This window comes from Zootoca vivipara, chromosome 13, assembly GCF_963506605.1.
Source record: "Zootoca vivipara chromosome 13, rZooViv1.1, whole genome shotgun sequence".
NCBI lineage: Eukaryota > Metazoa > Chordata > Lepidosauria > Squamata > Lacertidae > Zootoca > Zootoca vivipara.
This window is the reverse complement of record NC_083288.1, coordinates 4273828-4295361: the sequence shown is the minus strand read 5'-3', so window position 1 is coordinate 4295361 and position 21534 is coordinate 4273828. Positions and strand designations below refer to the sequence as shown.

Genomic DNA, 21534 nt, shown 5'->3' with positions numbered 1-21534 from the left:
CATGTACCCCAGAGACACGGGGATTGGACGGAGGGACAACGGCCAACCGCCGCTCCGCCAACCGCCGCTCCGAAGCCCAGTCTCATGCTGGAGGTGCGCGGCGAGGCGGCGGGGGAAAGAAGCGCTCCCCCCGGCAGCCTTGCCGCGCACCTCCGGCATGGGACGGCGCTTCCTCGGCCGAAGCGGCAGCGGGCGCCGAGGGAATCCGGCTTTGGCTTGGCGGCGGCGGGAAGAAGAGGAGGAATTCCTCCTCTTTTTCCCGCCGCCGCCAAGCCAGTCCCCAAGCCGAAGTGCGGCGCGGCGGGGGCTTTTCGCTGTTTGACTTCCCGGAGTGAAGGGGGAGGCAAACGGCGAAAAGCACCCGCCGCGCCGCACTTCAGCTCGGGGACTGGCTTGGCAGCGGCGGGAAGAAGGGGAGGAATTCCTCCCCTTCTTCCCGCCACCGCCAAGCCAGTCCCGGAGCCGAAGTATGGCGTGGCGGGGTTTTTCGCCGTTTGCCTCCCCCTGGGGGGAAGGCAAACGGTGAGAAGCCCCCGCTGCGGGGTTGCCGGCTCTGTCGGGTGGGGGGGAGGGAGAAGCAGAAGATCTGATCGGTCTTCGGCTTCTCCCTTCCCCTGCCCAACAGAGCCGGCATTTGGCTCTGTCAGGTGGGGGAAGGGAGAAGCAGAGGATCGGATTGCTTCTCCCTCCCCCCACCCGACAGAGCCGGCAACCCCGGGATCTGTGCTTTCTGTCGGCGGTGGTGGGAGGGGAACGAACGGAGAGAAAGGGCTGCTTTCTCTCCGTTCGTTCCTCTCCCCTCACCACCAACAGAAAGGGCTGGCGGCGGCGGAGGGAGAGGAAGGAAGGAGGAGAAAGGGCTGCTTTCTCCTCCTTTGTTCCTGTCCCTCTGCCGCCGACAGCAAGGACAGGTCCGCGGCGAGGCGGGGGGGGTGAGAAGCGGGGGGGGTGCTTTGGAGACCTCCGAAGCTCCGGCGCTGCACGAGAGCAGCGTTCTAGCGCCCGTTTCTAAACGGGCTGAATTCCACTAGTATAAGAATGCTTCTAGAAAATGACACAGAAGAAGGAATGACATCACAGCAGAGGTAAACAAAGAAAAATATCTAGCTAGTGCAGTTCTACCGGTAAGTACTTGGCATCAGTTACCATACGCTATGGAGATAAGGATATTGTGCCAGGCAGGTCACAGAAAAGTAAATGAGGTGGCAAGAATTCTGGAAGGCAGTTCCATGGAGGCAGCAGGTGAGAAAAGGTATAGTTTGAGGGGGAGAGAGACCTTAAGTCCCTCAGGTGATGGGAATTGGACAAGCAAACATCACAGGGATATCTGGGTAGAAGAGATGGGACATTTTAAAAGCTAGAATGAGAAATATGAGCAGGAGAGCATTGATACAGATAAGAAATCCATATAAGGATTTAAGGAGGGTTAGAGGAGAAACAAGAAAGGTGTGGCACTAAATTGCAGCTAGAAGTGAGTGGACCAAGGTGAGAAGATGGAAGAAAAGAGAGGCAAAGATTTCAATCGTTTGAGAGTCATTTAGAATGCAAATCAAAGGCGATAGAATACCATCAAATAAATGATGTGCTTAAAGAAGATAGAAAAATAGGTTTTGAGGATAAAAGATCCAAATTTCAAATAGAAGTGCTAGAAGGCAAAACAAAGCTTTTGGCAAAGATGTATGATTTGTTGTTGGAGTGGTATACAAAAGATGAGTTGACAAAAGAAGTGATGATTAAATGGGCAAAAGATTTGGGGCATAATATTGAATATGATGCATGGTTGAAATTATGGAATCAAACTTTAAGATTTACAGCATGTACTGCCTTGAAAGAAAATGTATATAAGATGATGTACAGATGGTATTTAACTCCAGTTAAATTAGCTAAAATGTATAGAATGAGTGACAAAAGTTGCTGGAAATGTAAAGAGAAAGATGGTGAATTTTATCATATGTGGTGGACATGCGAAAAAGTTAAAAGATTTTGGGAAAGTTTATATAACGAATTGAAAAAGATGTTTAGATATACTTTTCCAAAAAAACCAGAAGCATTTTTGTTAGGAATAATGGGAGGAGAGATTAGAAAAGAAGATCAAACACTGTTTATGTATGCAACAACCGCGGCTAGGACTTTGTTAGCCCAAAAATGGAAATTACAGGAATTACCTACAATTGTGGAGTGGCAGACAAAAATGATGGACTATGCTGAACTTGCTAGATTGACATGCAAGATTCGTGACCAGGGGGAGACAAGGTTTCAAAAGGACTGGAGTAAATATGTGGACTATATGGAGAAAAACTGTAGATCATTAAAAACTCTCGCAGGATTAAAATAAACCTTACGAATTGACCAATATGTCAAAAAAGGAACTGCAAAAAAGGGAATTAACAAGAAACCCGCATGAAGGGAGGGGGGGAAGTCATAGCTCGGCGGAGCAAGGTAAAAGATGTGGATATAAGATTTTGTATAAAAGATTGGTTTTGTTAATTTGTTGAATTTGGAAAATTGGAATAAAATGTATTTAAAAAAAAAAATAGAATGCAAATCAAAGGCTTCACCGAGACAGAGAAGAAGGCCTGTACTTTTGTGTAATGTTGTAAAGGGATAAGTTAATATGGGAAAGTGTGGCATGTGTGGGCATTTTGAAGGGTTATTGCTACAGTAAACAATGATTAAATACCCATTTGTATGGAAGAAATCAAGATTTTCATTGACATGGAAACACTCCCCTGATTTAACATCTTCACACTATCCCTTATCAGTTTTCTCAGCTGACAGCTAGGTTGCCGTAGCAACTGAAACATAATTAAGCATGAACATTCTGAAGAAGAGACAATGGCTGATGAGGGCTTGAGCATGTGGGAAGCCCAGGCAAAACAGCAGCACCTTCCCTCTTCCTTCCCTGCCCCCAGGCTCTTGCTTCGCTTCCTCGACCTACATCTGAAAACTGGTCCCATGAGACATGAGACTGGTGAAAGACTTTAGAAAGTAAGCCACATAATACTTCCGTGGAAGGGTTGAACAGTACCTGTCTGCCAGAGAAATTGGTTTGTGAGATGAATAGATGGTCTGCACGGTTGGCGTCGGAAAGGTTCCCACCAGAGACTTTGTCCCAGATGCTGGGGCGACTGGAGATAACATCTTGGGAGATGACTGTACTACACAGCATTGTAGCTTGTTGTCTATGAATTCTGCCTACAAATGAACATAAAAGAAAAAAATAGATATTGCTGCATCTTTCCCCGTTCCCATTTCACCCACACATTCAATATCAGCAATGGTCTTCTAAAAAGGGGGGCAGTGAGATGTCAAAAGGCCATTGAAGAGCCATAATGATTGTGGTGAAGAGGACCATCCATATTTCTAGGCAAAGGTTCCTCGGCATAGTGCACTTGTTGAGGATAAAATTCAAGTTCATTAGTTTTTACAAACCTCTACAGAGTGCTAAGTATAAAGTCTTCCCTAAATTCTGTAATAAGTTCTGACACTTTTAACTGACAATTTTGTCAGGCTTAATACTGATTTCCCCAAACCACCTACTACAATGAACCCTAGGAGTAAGATGCTATGGGTGGTTGTCAGCTACCCTGTTTTACTCAGAGTAGACCCATTGAAATGGAAACATGAGCAAGAGAGGCCCATTGATTTCAATACGGTAGGTCTACTCTGAGTAAACATAGTTGAATACCACACCCTATATCAACATGTAGAATTTGAAATTTTAGACTACTGTAGTGTCTAAGCAGTTCAGATAAACAGTGTCATTTATGGTACGACCTTGGGAATGTATGGGGACAGCATTGAGGTTATGGCCTGGAACGTAAGGTCTGCATGAGGGTTTCTCCCCTGGCCATTGCAACCTGCTTGTTCATCTGCCTCTCAAGTTTGGCCTAGGCAACAGTGGTGCAGAAAAAGAGCAGAAGTTGCTGCTACTACTTCCTTGCTCATTGTCACTCTGCCTGGCAATAGAGGAAGTGGAACAACAATGAGGAAGAGGAGCAACAGCAACCGGTGATCATGGCAGTGAAGAGGTAGACTTGCCAAGAGAGAAGGGCCCTTGGCAGGTGCCTTACCCAAAGGCTTTCTAAAACCCGGATCCAGCAATGCTGCCACTTTTAAGAGCCGGCACCTTGGGGGTAGGGGGAGGATGTGGAGGCGTTCTTGCAGATGGCGCACCCAGGTGACAGCAGCTGAGCTGCAAGCCCAACGGCAGCTTTCCACACCCTTGGCATGCTCAAGAAGTTTCTGCTGTTTTATCTGAACAAGGCCGAGATATTCTCTCTGCTCTTCACACCTTATTCCAAAGTATATCAAATGCTGAAGCTGGCCAATGTCAAAGGAGAGGGAAATCTGAAATTGTGGGGCACATGCACAAACACATAGATACATGCATGGCCAAGCAACCCTTTTGGTCCCAAGGACACATTGGGTGGTGGGGACTCAGCACTCATAGATGTATACCAGGCATCCTCAAACTTTGGCCCTCCAGATGTTTTGGACTACAATTCCCATCACCCCTGACCACTGGTCCTGTTAGCTAGGAATCATGGGAATTGTAGGCCAAAACATCTGGAGGGCCGCAGTTTGGGGATGCCTGATGTATGCAGTACACACATATAAAAGCACACAACACACCTGCTCACCCTTGCAGACACGCGCGCACACACACACACAGAGAAACAAAGGCAGGTGTGCAATGGGCAGGGATATTTTGTGCCTGCCCTGATGACCGGTGCTGGGGAGAGTTTAGGAGTGTGCTGATCCTACCAGCAATCGCATCGCATATCTCCCCTACTCCTCAGCTGATTGGTGCTGGCAATTGCACTTCTCAGCCTGTTTGGTGGGCTGAGGAGAGCATGGTTGCAATGAGAAGGAAGACACCAGGAGAGAGTCATTCCCATGGACATAGCTGCCAAGTTTCCCCTTTTCTTGCGAGGAAGCCTATTCAGCATAAGGGAAAATCCCTTTAAAAAAGGGATAACTTGGCAGCTATGCCCATGGAACTTCCTAACCACGTAAATCACGTTCCCACAGCCAGCCCAAGAGCAGCTCATTAGAGCAGCTGCCTTGCTCTAATGAGAAGCGAGAAACGGATTATGTAGTTCTGGATACTTAGTGATCTGACAGTTATTACAACAAATGTACAGTAATTGCAATTTATGAATTGTTTTCTGAATGTTTCAGAAAAGCCAGCAGCCAGTAACTGTTAAAAAACAACAACCCATCCCAGTTTTTTTTAGTGATCATCTGTGCAATCCCACATATGTGTGCTGTGCAAGCAACATTGTTTGTAGATTTCTAGAGCTAGGTTAGCATTTTGACCAGAAACCCAACTCTACTCTCTATGCATGTGCTCAAGGGGGCATGGGTCCTGTCTTCCTGCTAAGTTCCTAACAGACTGTAGCCCTGGCTATATACGCAAACACAGAGGAAGAGCAGGACAACAGCGCCACCTGCAGCAGGAAAGGAGGGCTTCCAACCAGATGATCAATACTTACAACAAGCCCACCCCGTTTTCAGCTGGGCTACAGAGTTCCCAATCAGGATCCCTTTATGATGACTGTTGTACAGCAAGCAAGTGCAATTTGGGGGAAACAGCCTCCTGGGCCAAACTGGGACATATGCCAAGTCTAATTTGGCCCATTGGCCAGAAGCTCTCCATCCCTGGGTTTGAAGTTCTAGCCATGGAGTCTGAATTTGCTTCATTTATTACACAGGGTCACAGTCTAAATATGGAATATAGTAGGGTAGCAGACTGTCAAAGCAGTCTTTACAAAATGCCACAAAGGCTGCTCCTGGGATTGCCAGGGTGCAGAAATATACAATGGTGGATTCAACACTTCTGAAAGCATATGATATGTTGCCTTGATCCGTCCCCACCCTTAGGTGAAACACACAGGTTCCTTGGTAGGTGGGAAACAGATGCAAAGAGGAACTGTGCGGTTTTTATATTAATAAAGCTGGGCATTAATTTTAGGCGATGTATTGGATTTAACAAGGTCAGCGGAAGCCAAATTGGAAGCCAAACCAGATAGCTTTGCCTAGTGGCTGAAGAAAATGCTCCCTTGGATAATCAAGTTCCATCATAAGATAGAAGAAGATACTCTTTGTCCATTTTGGGATCCTGCTGTTGAATAACTAAACAACAAAAAACAAGCTCAAACTCAGCCAGATGGGCGGGGTATAAATAAATTATTATTATTATTATTATTATTATTATTATTATTATTATTATTAAACCACATCCATTTCATATTTAAGAATCGTGTGATCATTTGAGAAAGCCATCATGCATGTGCAGATTAATGTGCACACACAGATGACAGCTTTGTGAATGGAAATTCGAGGTGGGCTGTTGCAAGGGGACCCCTGCTCCCTCTGCAACGTTGTGCAAATGTGTCTTGAAATGCAGCAGGGAAAAACTGTTTTGCTGTGTTTTAAGCTCCTAATGTCAACATGCCCTCTGTGTCATATAGTGTTCTCATTCTAATCCTTGAGGCCATGCCAGAGTCGATCTAGGCAGATTAAGAGACAAAGCAGGAGAAGAAACCAGGGTGTGTTTTTGCCGCCAGAAAGCAGAGACACCTGAAAAAGAACTATTTAATTTGGGAAAACTGAGCAGCAGAAACATCTAAACACACAAAGAAGAAGTCAGGGTTATAACAGATGAGTCCACATATGAAGTATACCAGGCATCCCCAAAGTGCGGCCCTCCAGATGTTTTGGCCTACAACTCCCATGATCCCTAGCTAACAGAACCAGTGGTCAGGGAAGATGGGAATTGTAGTCCAAAACATCTGGAGGGCCGAAGTTTGGGGGTGCCTGAAGTATACTATAGGATGGGGGGCATCTACAAGCTGCATAACATAACAAGCAGCCAGGTATTGACTTCAGCACGAAGGACAAGATTCTTCTAGCAGATGGAAAATCATAATCACAGAGATTAAGTTGCAACACACCATCAAAGCAGACAGATCCGATTTCCATGAAATACGTCTTCTTTGTCCCAGGCTAAGAGGGAAACCCTCTGTCAGGGAAATGCCTTATTAGCAACTGTCTCATAGTGCAGTGGTCTTCAACCTTGGGCCTCCAGATGTTTTTTGCCTACAACTCCCATGGTCCCTAGCTAGCAGGACCAGTGGTCAGGGATGATGGGAATTGTAGTCTCAAAACATCTGGAGGCCCAAGGTTGAGGACCACTGTCATAGTGCACTCGCTTCCCATATAACTGGACTCAAGGGTGTGTGTTACTTGTTTAGCCATGCTATTGAGACTCTTAATCCTTTATGGCAGGCATCCCCAAACTTCGGCCCTCCAGATGTTTTGGACTACAATTCCCATCATCCCTGACCACTGGTCCTGTTAGCTAGGGATCATGGGAGTTGTAGGCCAAAACATCTGGAGGGCCGCAGTTTGGGGATGCCTGCTTTATGGCCTATGTACCATTATGGGTGCAGCCAGGATTTTTTTTGGGGGGGGGAGGCATTATGCTGGGGGGCAGAACTGAGTTATCTGTGATGGAATTGGTCAGTTAGTTAAGATGAGGGGCAGCTGCCCCCCTGGTTACCATACTGATTTCAGCATTAAGTATTTTGGCAGAAACTATAATCTGAGTTCTTCATGCTCCAGTAAGAGACAGGACAGCTCCCACCAATATTTCAGTATAACCCCTAAAAAAAATGCCCTCCCTAGTTAGGTGCTTTTGCCTCCATCATTATTAATTTTCAGGATGAACTTGTAAACAGCCTTGGCAGCTGAAGAAAAAGTGATTGAGATGCAGTGGGAAAAGGGATATAGAGAATAATCCATGTGAAATTGCAACTGTCAGTAATTAAAGACAAAAAAGGTAAACTGGCTAAGTGGGTATTGATTGGGCTGGAGTTGCCTCCACCACCCTAGAAGCAAGGGAGAAAGACCTAATAAACGCCTGCCTAGTTTGAGCTCTGAGAATGCAGCCACTGTGGGGGTGCAGGATCCACCTTGAGCATAGCTGAGCATAGCTTGGCTTCCCCCTGAAGTGTTAGCCTAGCTCCATGAAGTTCTGGTGACATCATTTGCAGGCACAGAGATAATATGTGAAACTGCTCAGAAGCTATGAAGAAGAACGAGAGGAAGAGCTATTTCCCTCTTTATAAACCCAGTTCTTAAAGGAACATAAGATGAACATAGAAGAAAAAAACTCAGGCTGGTTTTTAAAAATTTGCTCTTTAAGAGCAACAATGTTATAACAATGTTATTACCAAGCTTAAAACCAGGGAGAGACCAGGTCTGAATAAAGACATTGGATTCTTATCTCATTATACATGATAAAGCTATCTTTAGCCATCTCAGCCCTTGCTTTTTCCTCCAAGACCAATTGCAGTCAGTCAATCACCCACTCCCACCACAAGGAGGGAGCAATACCCCTCCCCACCCTCTCACTATATATAAGCATCTGGTGACTTCTGTTTCAGTGTATCTGAAGAAGTGTGCATGCACACGAAAGCTCATACCAATGACAAACTTAGTTGGTCTCTAAGGTGCTGCTGGAAGGAATTTTTTAAAATAATGTTATAAAAGGAAAAACCACAAGAGCTTTTTGTATCAGCCAAAAATGAGACACTTTAAATAAACAAGCATTGAAAGCATATAGACACATATTGGAAACCAAATGTGACTGAGCATGAGAGCAAAACATTCAGACTGGGAAGATGAATTGCAGGATCTGTCCATCCTTTAAGTACAGTTATTTTTAGCAGGGGTTATGAATGCTGTTGAGCATAGAACAATTTGGGTGTTAAGAAAACTGAAAGCGAAAGTCCCCAATTCTGGGCTTCATGTATATTATCATATATGTATACATACCATACATGGTATATGTTTGGCAGCAGCATACCCCCCCCCCCAAGACAATAAGGCTGACAGTCCTTCACTCTAATCCAACCAGGCCTAATTGACTGGTTGGGGCCAAAAGTAGATAGCGTGCCCATTGAGATGTGCATCCAAATCATATTCATTCATTTGATTCGATTTTCATAATTTCTGTCCTGCCACATAAAACACAATTAAAAACAGCACTATTACAGAAAAAGGAACCAAGATAAAACACAGAGCAGCAATATGAGCCAGGTTTAAGCTTTGCTTGAAATTGCAACAATGATAAGCCTTGTGTGATTTAAACGTTCTTTCTCTAGTGCCAGAAAGACACCAGGAAGGCATTTCAAAACTGAGAAGCCACAACTGAAAAAGCCCTTTCATGTGTTCACATCCACCTGAAGTCTAGACTGAAGCCACTGGTGTGTGTATGTGTGTGTGTGTGTGTGTGTGTGTGTGTGTGTGTGTGTGTGTGTGTGAAATGAAGCTCAGAAAGGCCTGGGAAACAAGGTTTTTAGCCAGTGGGCTTATGTGGGAGGTGTCAGTTCTTAAGGTAGTCTGGTTCCAAGGTGTTGAGTACATCTGAGGGCGCATCCCACTGAAAGTAATGCATCTGGATGCAGATCCAAATACGAATGCCATTTTACATTCAGTGGAATATGCATCCTTATCCATATTGTGCCCCAACTAGTCATGCAAAACTGCATGAGGTAGAACAAAACCACCCCATCATGGCATTGGCCCAGGTGCATTTTCTCTTCTGCCCAGAGTGAGCCAGTTGCCCCTGAGGCTGCCCCATAACCACCAATGTATAGTGATGTCTTTGCAGGGGTGCTGACTGTGCAGGGCCCTGGGTCTAAGCACCCACAAATTTTAAACGAAGGGGCTGGGGCCACCCAAGATTCCACTTGTGCATGCCCTGTAGTGTCTGCACGCTACCAGTTTGCCCCACAGCATACATGTGTGACATCAGCATGTCGTGGGGCGTGTGCACACCACATCAGCACACCCCACAGTGTGTGTGTGATGTCGGGGCATGTGCACACCACGTTAGCAGTCCCCTACGATGTGGGCAAGTGACGCCAACATGCCACAGGCCTGCCAATGCCACGCACGCACACTGGGGTGTGCCAACATGGCTCGTGCATGCTGCGGGACATGCCAACATCACTCACACACACCCTGGTGATTTCGGCTTGCCCTGGGCACCCGCTGCTGTGGGGCCAAGGGGGTGTGCCTGTGTCTTTGTGTTCACTATGTGATTCCTGAATGGATGGAATCATGCAGTGAAAAGGTCCTTGCCATTATCTTTCTTAAAAATGGCACCAAAATAGCTGAATGGGGGAGAAACAGGGTTACAAAGAGGTGTGAAAGAGCACAACTTAGCATTTTTTTTTGCAGGCCCTTTTGCACCTTAACCCAGAAGGAGCACATGTCCTCCACCAAAGATACTACCGGTATGAATGGCAATTCTTCCATCCAAATTTCAGCATAGTACTGCCATAAACTGAAGAAAAGAACATGGCCACATGCAGTCATTAGAAATGGCCAAAGTTGAGGAGATGTTGCCCCTTACATTGGACAAGATGGGATTGCGCCTCTATGTTACATATCACAAGTGTGTATCTGTATCTTTCTTCATGGCTGCAGGCTGTTGAAGGAACGGGAAGGGTCTCTGGCAACCACGGCCATAGTCATGTTAATGTTAAATGCAGTTTTTCAGTTGCATTTTCTACTTACAGAAAACTGTGGTAGTGTTGGAAAAGGATCGAAAAAGGGTTTGGATGTAGCAGCAGGGAATGTCTTTATCTTTAAGGAAGATAAAGAGAAAGATGTTACTTTCAGAACACACAAAGAAAAAAACGAAGCGAAGCACTGCAAGCTCCAGCATGATGTCCGACATACCAGAATGGTTTATAACAGCACACAAATTAACTCTCACACCCTGACACACATGCAAAAGCTAAGGGTGGGGATTCAGAGGTTCACAGAAAGAGCAGTTGCCCTGCTTTTATTCATGCAACCTGTTTGAGAATCACTCCTTGAAGTACACATTATGTACGCCACAATTGTAAACAGTTTTGTTCTGCTCAAGAATAATAACAACAATATTTTAACATACCAAGAAGGTCTGCAAATCCTGTCATGCTACAAACCTGTTTTCACTTATTTTAGTTAGGGGGGAAAACAGTGCAGAAGGCAGGTTCTCATAATGCTAGAACTCCTGGCCATCCAAGGAAGCTGAATGTTGGGAAGTTCAGAATGGATAAAAGAAAAGCACTTATTCACATGGCACATAGTTAAACTATGGAACTTGCTGCCACAAGAGGCAGTGATGGCCACCAACCTAGATGGCTTTAAAAATGGATCAGATAACCTCATGGAGGAGAGGGTTCTCCAGGGCTCCTAGCCACAGGGGCCAGACTCTGCCTCCTGGAAGCAGTCATGCTTCTGAATCCCAGTTGCTAGAAACCCCAGTAGGAGACAGTTGTTCTTGTGCATAATGTTCTGCTTGCAGGTTTCCCACAGCTTCTGATTGGTCATTATGAGAACAGAATGCTGGCCTAGGTGGTCCTGCAGGGGCTCTGCTTCCAGTCAGACCTGGAATGGTCCCTTCTCATAAGAGGAAATGTGAGAGAAAGACTTAAAAATGCACATACCTAGCACCATACCATTGTGGTGTTACAAATACAGTGTTTTGCACTGTAGCAAATGACTTCAACCTCAGACAAACTCAAAGATTTATATATCAAAGCTCCTTGACCAGACAGAACATACAGGATTGAGTCTAAGAGCCATAAATCCAGAATAAGGATGCAGTTGGCAGATTTATACATGAACTCCACCCTCACCTGAAAATACAGCTTAAGACATGAAAAAGTGACTCAACACTTTGCTTCAGAGGTGGAGAAGATGAGCCCTCCAGATAGTATTGGACTCCAACTCCCATCAACCCCAGTTGCCATGGCCAATGGTCAGGGAAGATGAGAGTTCTATTCCATCAACATTTGGAGGGACACAGGTTTACATGGCAATTTTGTTTGCCATGAGAACACTGTTGCTATCCCAGTGTTTCCTTAAGTATATAATCTCTGTGCAAGTGCTTAAACAACCCTGATTGGAATGAGGTTCCTAGGTGTATACACACAGAGACTTTATCTACATACATGGTTATTCAGGCTTTGTATGTTTGCTGTAGGAAACAACAGTGTCCCTTCCCCACAGCAAACTTCAACTCAATGCCAACACTTCTTTGAGCACACAGAGATGCCCCAATGCAGCTACATTGGTGAAGATCACCTATTGGGATTAAGAAGGATATTAAATAGGGGCAGGTACCAACCCTTTCAATACTTAAGGGGGGAAGCAAGATTCAGCTCGAAGCACTTTGGAGGCTGTTCAATTTAGCTCGTGTGGAAACAAACCTTTGTTTCTTCCTTTTAATTGTTTAGCAGAATTGCATAGAATTTGCAGGTATCTGCCAAATGTCAAATGAACAGCAGAACTGCTTTCTCGGCAAGGGCAGCCTTCCTGTTTCGGGGTGGTTTAAAAAGGATTCACTTAATCCTTAGTCCTAGAAAGTTAATGGTAAGATTTGAATTAGGAACTCATTGATTCATAGCTTGGAGGGGATTCTCTCTCTGCCACTATTTGACCTTATACAACCTGTTTAATTGCATCCCATGTGAGTTAGCAGTACTGTAGTTGGAATCTCATGTAACACAAGCTCTCTGACATTTTCAGTGCTTTAGTAAAGGTGTTTGAAAATCAGTGCCTGTAGTTTAAATAAACGTGGCCTTTGAAGAAATAAACATACTAAGTAGAAAGTGAATTCAATGAGTTCCTAATTGAAATCTTGCCATTAACTTGATTTTTGAATCTGTAGATAATCCAGACATTTTCTTCGTCGTTCTTTTGAAAGGACAATTTAATTGCAATACATACAATACCTTATTTCTATTGCAATCACCATCTTTTAAACTGATTTATGAGTGGAGGCATACTGAGGGGGCAGACACTGGGAAGTGAGGACACACTCTGAACAAAAAGTGTGTTACCAGCACTACCCCGCAAGAGGTACCCCACCTGAGATGACACTCTTGCAAGGCATTCCTCCAACCTTTCCCCACAGTGCCCGTATTTTCAGATCAGGTGAAATATTATTCAGATCCGAGTGAGCTAACATCCTGTGAGGGACAGGGGATATCGCGAAGTCCCTCCCCTCCTGAGTTCAAGCCCGTCCCCGAGCAAAGGGGAAAGCAGGGAGAGTTCCGATTCCAGTGGGGAAGCAGGAAGTCGTGTCCGAGGCTCAGGCAGGGTAGAGGAGCCAGGGTCCCAGGTGGGACAGGAAGGGGCAAGTAAGGGGGGAAGACCCATCCCCCCAACTCCAGAATTACGCAGGAAGAGGAGGGGCAAGAGGATGGGTCTGCCAAAGCTTTTGTGTTGGAGAAAGACGCGCCAAAAGCCATTAGGAGGTTCTGAAACCGACTGACAACATCGCTCCGTGTAAATAGCAATGACTTGAGCACTGTAAATACGCAGCACCAATAAAAGAATAAAATGCAGAGCTGCGTAGCGTCGTTACTCTGAAGTAGTCCACTCCGGCCACTGTGACAGCAACCTCCTAATCATTTTTGGGCTACTTCGGAGTTGCCGGGATGAGCGTGTCCGAGGCGGAGAAGTGGCGGCAGATCGCTGAGCAAGCCCAGCTAGAACTGCAACAGCTGTCGCTGCAGGCGCAGGGAGAATTGAAGGCAGCTAAAGAGGAGACTAAGAAGGTCCAGGACGACCGGCTACAACTTGCGGAACAGGTGAGAGAGCTCCAGGAAAAAGAGCAGCATTTAAGGGCGGTGGCGGTAGACCTCCAAAACAAGCTGGATGCAGAGAAAAACAAGGCGGGAGGGGCTCCCCAAGTCCAAGTGCTGCCAGGAAGGAGAGCAGGGACCCTTGTAAGCAAGTTCAATGGAGACCCGAAGGAGTTTCAGGGCTTTGAGACTGAGATCGTGTATGCTCTTGAGCTGCACCAGAATGAGTTCCCCGATGATGAGCACAGAGTAGCGTTTATTGTGGAACATCTCACCGGAGCAGCCAGGGAGTGGCTAAGACCATTAATCGCAACCAAGAATCCTTGCATGAAAAATGTCCAACAATTTCTAGAAGGTTTGAGGACGATGTATTCGTCCGATAGTCATTTGGACCAGACTAAGGAGGAACTGCATAATTTACGCCAAGGAAATATGACAGTTCGCGCATATTGGGCGAAATTCACCATGCTGGTGCACAGACTGGGGTGGGTTTTGGATTCGCCTCCCATGCAAGCTGCGTTTTACTTGGGTTTGAGCGAGGAGGTGAAGGATGAACTCTCGAGAGGTCCAAAGCCCAGTACTATGGATCAGCTGAGCAAAGCAGCTCTGGCGGTGGGGGTGAGGCAGGAATCCCGGTGGAACGACAAGCAAGCGACGCGCGCAAAGCGGGCTTGGTTCCCACGGTCGCAGGAGAAGCCACTCCCTCAACAACCCTTTCAAGCCACGCCTGGAGCCAGCCAGGACCAGGAGCCCATGCAGATTGATAGCGCGCGCGCGCGGGCTTTTCAAACCCCAGCGGCGCCAAGACGCAAGGAGGGAAGGGGCGGGAATTGCTTTCTCTGCAACTCACCCCAGCATCTCGTCAGAGACTGCCCACATCGCAGGGAGTGGCAAGGAAAGGCGGGAACGGTGGTGCCCTCCCCCACTGACGCAGCACCACAGCAGGGAAACGGGAAAGCCTGGCTGCAGGAGACAAGGGGCAGCAGCCAGGCACAGTCAGCAGACAACAGCCCCAGCCCGCCCACCCGCACAGAGAGGTGCAGAGCCAGCCCACCCCTCCCAGAGCAGGAGTGGTTCTAGAAGTGACGCTAACGCTCCCAAATGGCTATCCCCTGACGGTCCTCGCCTTAATTGACAGTGGGGCGTCCGCCAACTTCTTCTCGAGAAGCTTTGCAGAAGAGCACCAAATCCAGCTTTTGCAGTTGGATTTTCCTCTGCACGTGGCAACCATTGACGGCAGGGAGCTGCTGGGAGGGGCCATCACACATCAAACCCCCCCCATGAGAATGACGGTGGGAAGGCACTCAGAGACACTGGCGTTCAACGTCACCACCATCTCAGACCCCCCCATCGTCTTGGGCATGAGCTGGCTGGCGCGCCACGACCCCTCCATCAGTTGGCACCAGAGGTGCATCACGTTTGGGTCGGACTTTTGTCTGGAACATTGCATGCAGCACCAACCAGGGGAGGGGCCTCCGATAGCCACGGTGGCCACCATGCATATCAAAGGGGGTGAGGCAATACCCAAGCAGTACTGGGACCTGCAGGAGGTCTTCAGCGAAGCGGAGTCCGACCACCTACCCCCGCACAGGCCTTTTGACTGCCAGATCAACCTGGTGCCAGGGGCGACGATACCCCCAGCCAAGCTGTACGCCATGTCAGACCAGGAGCTGGAGGATCTGCGCGCTTTCATCGACAAGAACCTCAAGCGGGGGTTCATAAGGGAAAGCAAGGCAGCAGGGGGCAGCCCGGTCTTCTGGGTGGACAAGAAAGACACGCAACAGCGCCGTCTTGTGGTGGACTTTAGACGGCTGAATTCGGTGACAGAGCCAGTGGCTTTCCCCATGCCCAGAGTGGATGATCTCCTGACAGCGGCACGCAGGGGCAAGATTTTCACCAAGCTGGACCTAAGGGGGGCGTACAACTTGATCAGGATCCGGGAAGGAGATGAATGGAAAACCACGATGTTCACGCCTCTGGGCTCTTTTGAATATCTGGTGATGCCCTTCGGTTTGCAAGGGGGCTCAGCATGCTTCCAGGCCTTCATGCACCACGTCCTGGGGTCCCTCCTCTTCAGGAAATGCTTGGTCTTCCTAGATGACATCCTTATCTACTCGAATGACCCAGTGCAGCACGTGAAAGATGTCAGAGAGGTGTTGCAACGCCTGAAGGAGAACCACCTGTATGTGAAGCTGGAGAAGTGCAAGTTTCACACCAAAGAGGTGGACTTCCTGGGCTACAAGCTGTCAGACAAGGGGCTGGCGATGGACAAGGACAAGGTGCAGGCCATCCTGGACTGGCACAGCCCCAGGACGCGCAAAGATGCCCAACGCCTACTAGGCTTCGCTAACTTCTACAGGAAGTTCATCAAGAACTTCTCTCGCGTTACGGCTCCCATCACGGACTGCCTGAGAGGCAAGCAGAAGTTCAAGTGGACACCAGAGGCGCAAGCAGCGTTCGAAAGCCTCAAGAGAGTGTTCGCCTCAGACCAAAACCTGTTCCATGTGGTGCAGGACGCGCCCCTACGCATTGAGACAGATGCTTCTGAGAAAGCTGTGGGCGCAATTTTGTTGCAACTGGACGCCAACAGGGAGTGGAGACCCTGTGCCTTCTTCTCCAGGAAGCTGACACAGTCTGAACGCAACTACACAGTGTTTGATAGGGAACTTCTTGCGATCTACGCTGCGTTCCAGCACTGGCGACACTTCCTGGTGGGCGCAAAGCACCCCATCCAGGTGTGCACAGACCACAAGAACCTGGAGTTCTGGAGAACTGCCAGGGTGCTCAACCAGCGGCAGATACGGTGGGCAGAGTTCTTCTCGAACTTCAACTTCTCCATCCACTACATCCCGGGGGAGCAGAATGTCAGGGCGGATGCCCTCTCCCGCAAGCCAGAGTACATGGAGGAGGAGGCGCCACCAGCCCCAAGGCACATTTTCCCCCCGTCGGCATGGTCCTGCGGAGCAGCTGTGGTGAGCGAGGCAGAACTCACAGCACTGACGGCAGCGGATGAATTTGCCAACCGCATCTTCAGAGAACTGAGAGGGGGGAGGGAGCAGGCAAAAGACTTTGCAGAACGCAGAGGGCTGCTTTTCTACAAGGGTGCGCTGTACCTACCCACCACCCAGCTTCGACGTACGGTCCTCAAGCAGATGCACGACAACCCTACAGCGGGGCATTTTGGAAGGGACAAAACCGCTCACCTAGTCATGAGACACTTCTGGTGGCCAGGGGTGCGGGAAGATGTTCGAGACTATGTAAGGGGCTGTACCACCTGCCAGCGGGCGAAGGTGGTCAGAGCAGCGCCACCAGGGTTGCTGGAGCCCTTAGCCACACCACACAGGCCGTGGGAAGTGGTGTCCATGGACTTCATCACAGATCTGCCTTCGTCCAGGGGTAAGACTGCAGTGTTGGTGGTGGTGGACCTCATGTCCAAAATGTGTCACTTTATACCGTGTGCCAGGGCAGTCTCGGCAGAAGAGACAGCCAAACTGTTTGTTGATCACATTTTCAGACTGCATGGATTACCTTTAAGGGTTATTTCGGATCGTGGCCGCCAATTTGTTTCCAGGTTCTGGCGGCGGCTCATGAACCTCCTGCAGGTGGAGGTCAGCTTGTCGACGGCTAGACACCCGCAGACCAACGGACAAGCGGAGAGGGTCAACGCCATTCTGCAGCAGTACCTGAGATGCTACGTCAGCCAGCGGCAAACGGACTGGGTGGATCGCTTGCCACTAGCAGAATTTGCCTACAACAATGCAGTGCACGTCTCCACAGGGGTGTCGCCCTTTAAGGCCAATTACGGGCGCGACCTCAGATCTTTCCCAGAGAGGGAGAGGGAGGAGGAGGAGGAGGAGGGCCCACAGGCTGAGGATTGGGCAGAGGAACTGGAGACGGTGCACCAGCAGCTCAGAGAACACTTGGAGAGGGCCAAGGAAGCGTACAAAAAGGGGGCAGATCGCCACAGGCGACAAGGGGAGGTCATCAGGGTAGGGGACAAGGTGTGGTTGTCCTCGGAGGGCCTTCCCACCAGAGGGAGGTGCAAGAAGCTGGCACCCAAATGGCTGGGCCCCTTCACGGTCACGCAACAGGTCAACCCGGTGGCATACAGGCTGGCACTGCCAGAGGACATGAGGGTGCATCCAGTGTTTCATAGATCGCTGCTGTCGCCGTACAGGGAAAGCAGCAGGCTCAGGGACAGCGAACAAACCCCCGAGGGAGGGGGGGAGAGGGAAAACAGGGAGCAACTCAATGAGGCCACGGCCATCCTGGATTCAAGGTGGGGGGTGGGGGGCCTGGAGTACCTCATGGCATGGGAGGATGCTCCACCGTCCCAGAATGAATGGGTTCCCGCCACTCAGATACAGGAGGAATTCTTGGTGGAAGAATTTCACGCCCTCTTTCCCCACAGACCCAAGCCCTGGCACATGGAAAGGGAGGGGGAGGAGGAGGAGGCACGGGAGAACAGCTCACCATGGCGCTGGGAAGCGGAGTTTGAGGAACCAGAGGATGAGGTATGGGTGTCGCCAAGATCCACCCAGTCAGAGGAAGGAGCAGATTGGCAAAACATTTTTACCCCCACCAGCTCAGACGCCACGGACTTTTTGGGATTCCCGTCCTCCCAGGCGGAAGGGGGGGGCTCGCAGGACTGGGGGGAGGTGTTCACACCAACGGGATCGGAGAGCACCGAGTTTTTAGGCTTCCAGTCGTCACCGACACATGGGGGGGGCCTGGGGAGGGGTGAAGGAGAGCTTGGGAGGGGGGTGGATGTGAGGGACAGGGGATATCGCGAAGTCCCTCCCCTCCTGAGTTCAAGCCCGTCCCCGAGCAAAGGGGAAAGCAGGGAGAGTTCCGATTCCAGTGGGGAAGCAGGAAGTCGTGTCCGAGGCTCAGGCAGGGTAGAGGAGCCAGGGTCCCAGGTGGGACAGGAAGGGGCAAGTAAGGGGGGAAGACCCATCCCCCCAACTCCAGAATTACGCAGGAAGAGGAGGGGCAAGAGGATGGGTCTGCCAAAGCTTTTGTGTTGGAGAAAGACGCGCCAAAAGCCATTAGGAGGTTCTGAAACCGACTGACAACATCGCTCCGTGTAAATAGCAATGACTTGAGCACTGTAAATACGCAGCACCAATAAAAGAATAAAATGCAGAGCTGCGTAGCGTCGTTACTCTGAAGTAGTCCACTCCGGCCACTGTGACACATCCCAATCTGCTTCATCCAATCTGTTCCTTCTCCTCTAAGGATTCACCCTCCCCTGCTGAGATGGACATCAGGTGCACTAGGCGAAAGGAAGCAGCTGAGCCATTAATTCATGCAGAGACCACTCACCTTGATCACGGGAACCACTGATGCAAACATGACATCAGTAATGGAAAGCATGGGAACCATGCTGCAATTATTTTTAATGGATCACATAGCCCAAGACACAGCAATAAATGGCAAAACCCAGCTGTACACATATATAGTCATCCCTCACAGCTGAAATTTCTATGAAGTCAGATGATTGAAGCTTAAATTGCTGGTTTTTTACTGACTTTAGAATAAGAATTGTGGAGGAGCAGGAATAACTTTAAAAGGTAATGTGTCCCATTTAAGGTCTTGTGGGGGAAGTGGAAGAGGCTAAGAGTGTATTTATTAATGGGTCAGTTGGCAACTTGAGGTTGTTACCACTCTGAACAAAGCTTTGGAAAGCATTTCAATATCACAGCCTGTTAAAAGTGACACCCAGGTTTCCTGAAAGATCGTAATCTACCTTTATGAATCTTTCTAGGTGCTAAGATCTTCAGGTGAGAACCTTATCTCTTGCCAGATTACGATCTTTCAGGAAACCTGGGTGTCACTTTTAACAGGCTGTGATATTGAAATGATTTCCAAAGCTTTGTTCAGAGTGGTAACAACCTCAAGTTGCCAACTGACCCATTAATAAGTTATCTCTTGCTTGGACTACTGCAATGTGATCTATGTGGGACTACCTTTGAAGGTGACCCAGAAACTACAACTAATCCAGAATGCGGCAGCTAGACTGGTGACTGGGAGCGGCCGCCGAGACCACATAACACCGGTCTTGAAAGACCTACATTGGCTCCCAGTACATTTCCGAGCACAATTCAAAGTGATGGTGCTGACCTTTAAAGCCCTAAATGGCCTCGGTCCTGGATACCTGGTCTCCACCCCCATCATTCTACCCGGACACTGAGGTCCAGTGCTGAGGGCCTTCTGGCGGTTCCCTCACTGCGAGAAGCAAAGCTACAGGGAACCAGGCAGAGGGCCTTCTCGGTAGTGGTGCCCGCCCTGTGGAATGCCCTCCCATCAGAGGTCGAAGAGATAAACAACTACCAGACCTTTAGAAGACATTTGAAGGCAGCCCTGTTTAGGGAAGCTTTTAATGTTTAATATATTATTATATTTTAATATTCTGTTGGAAGCCACCCAGAGTAGTTGGAGAAACCCAGCCAGATAGGCGGGGTATAAATAAATTATTATTATTATTATTATTATTATTATTATTATTATTATTTATCTCAACATCAGAGGCAGGGTTAATGGTGACACAGAGAGAATCTTTTCTGTGGCTGCTCCCAGATTGTGGAATTGCCTCCCAAGAGAGGTTACAGTGCCTTTCTAAGGACTTTCCCATTCAGAAAGGCCTTTGAAAATCCACTGGGCTCCCATCATGGCAATTGCTGTCTTAATGTTGCTTCTAAATGTGTTCTGTTATGTTTTGACCTGTTATTATTATAACTATGCTTTTAAAATGTTGTAAGCCGCCTTGAGTCCCAACTTTGGAGAAAGGTGGGATAGGTAAAGGGACCCCTGACCATTAGGTCCATTCGTGACCGACTCTCGTGTTGCGCGCTCATCTCGCGTTATTGGCCAAGGGAGCCGGCATACAGCTTCCAGCATGACAAAGCCGCTTCTGGCGAACCAGAGCAGCACACGGAAATGTCGTTTACCTTCCCGCCAGAGCGGTCCCTATTTATTTACCTGCACTTTGACGTGCTTTCGAACTGCTAGGTTGGCAGGAGCTGGGACTGAGCAATGAGAGCTCACCCCGTTGTGGGGATTCGAACCACCGACCTCCTGATCAGCAAGCCCTAGGCTCTGTGGTTTAACCCACAACGCCACCTGCGTCCCTGTAGGATACAAGGTGGGATACAAGTACATTAATTAATTAATTCAAGATTTCTCACTGTTCAGGGAAATGGGGAACATGTGCAACAGTATGTATAAACCATTCTCAGGTTGTAATAGACTTATTGTTTCTGTTTTTTGTCTTGATGAAAATTATGTTTTATGTTTATGATTTTTGTCCTACATAATTGTAACAGTGAGAAGACAGGCAGCATATACTGGATGCAGAGCTGTTGTTTCTCTACTGCAGTAGGAGCAAAAATGCACTTTGGCGTCTTATTCAAAACGTCTGTCTCCTAGAAATTTTTACTACCGTAGGAACCAGAAATTCAGCAGCATTTCTCCCGCCTTTTTTATCAATAAGAAATTAACTTCCACTAATATTTTTCATTGTTGGATGACTCAGTAATGCAGCAGCTGTTGTGGTGGTGCAAGGAGTCATTTCAGAGTCTAGGCAACATGCTAGCATCACCAAACTATTTTGTCTGAGAAATGCACATGCTGGGAAGAAAACCCGTCATCATTCAGTGGACTCCTAAGTACAATAATAACTAATTACAATCAGGAAATGAGAAATCATGGTTACCATGGGTGAGAAAAGAGGATTGCATCTATATTGTATATAAACAGAGCTGGAGATTAGGTATTTAACACACATGTGGATGCATATTTAAAAGCACATTGGACTCCATATCCCATTTAAAGCAATGACCATTTCCCCAACATAAAAGGGGAGACGCATTTTGCG

General features: G+C 48.0%; 1 protein-coding gene across 1 annotated transcript in view; it reads right to left on the bottom strand.

Moving 5' to 3' along the window:
• LOC132593090 (band 4.1-like protein 4B) overlaps positions 1-21534 on the bottom strand; it is a 66874-nt gene that overhangs the window by 2722 nt on the left and 42618 nt on the right. The window contains exon 9 of the mRNA XM_060282065.1: positions 3029-3195. Within this exon, the coding sequence (XP_060138048.1) occupies positions 3029-3195 (167 nt within the window). The remainder of the gene's footprint in view (positions 1-3028; positions 3196-21534) is intronic.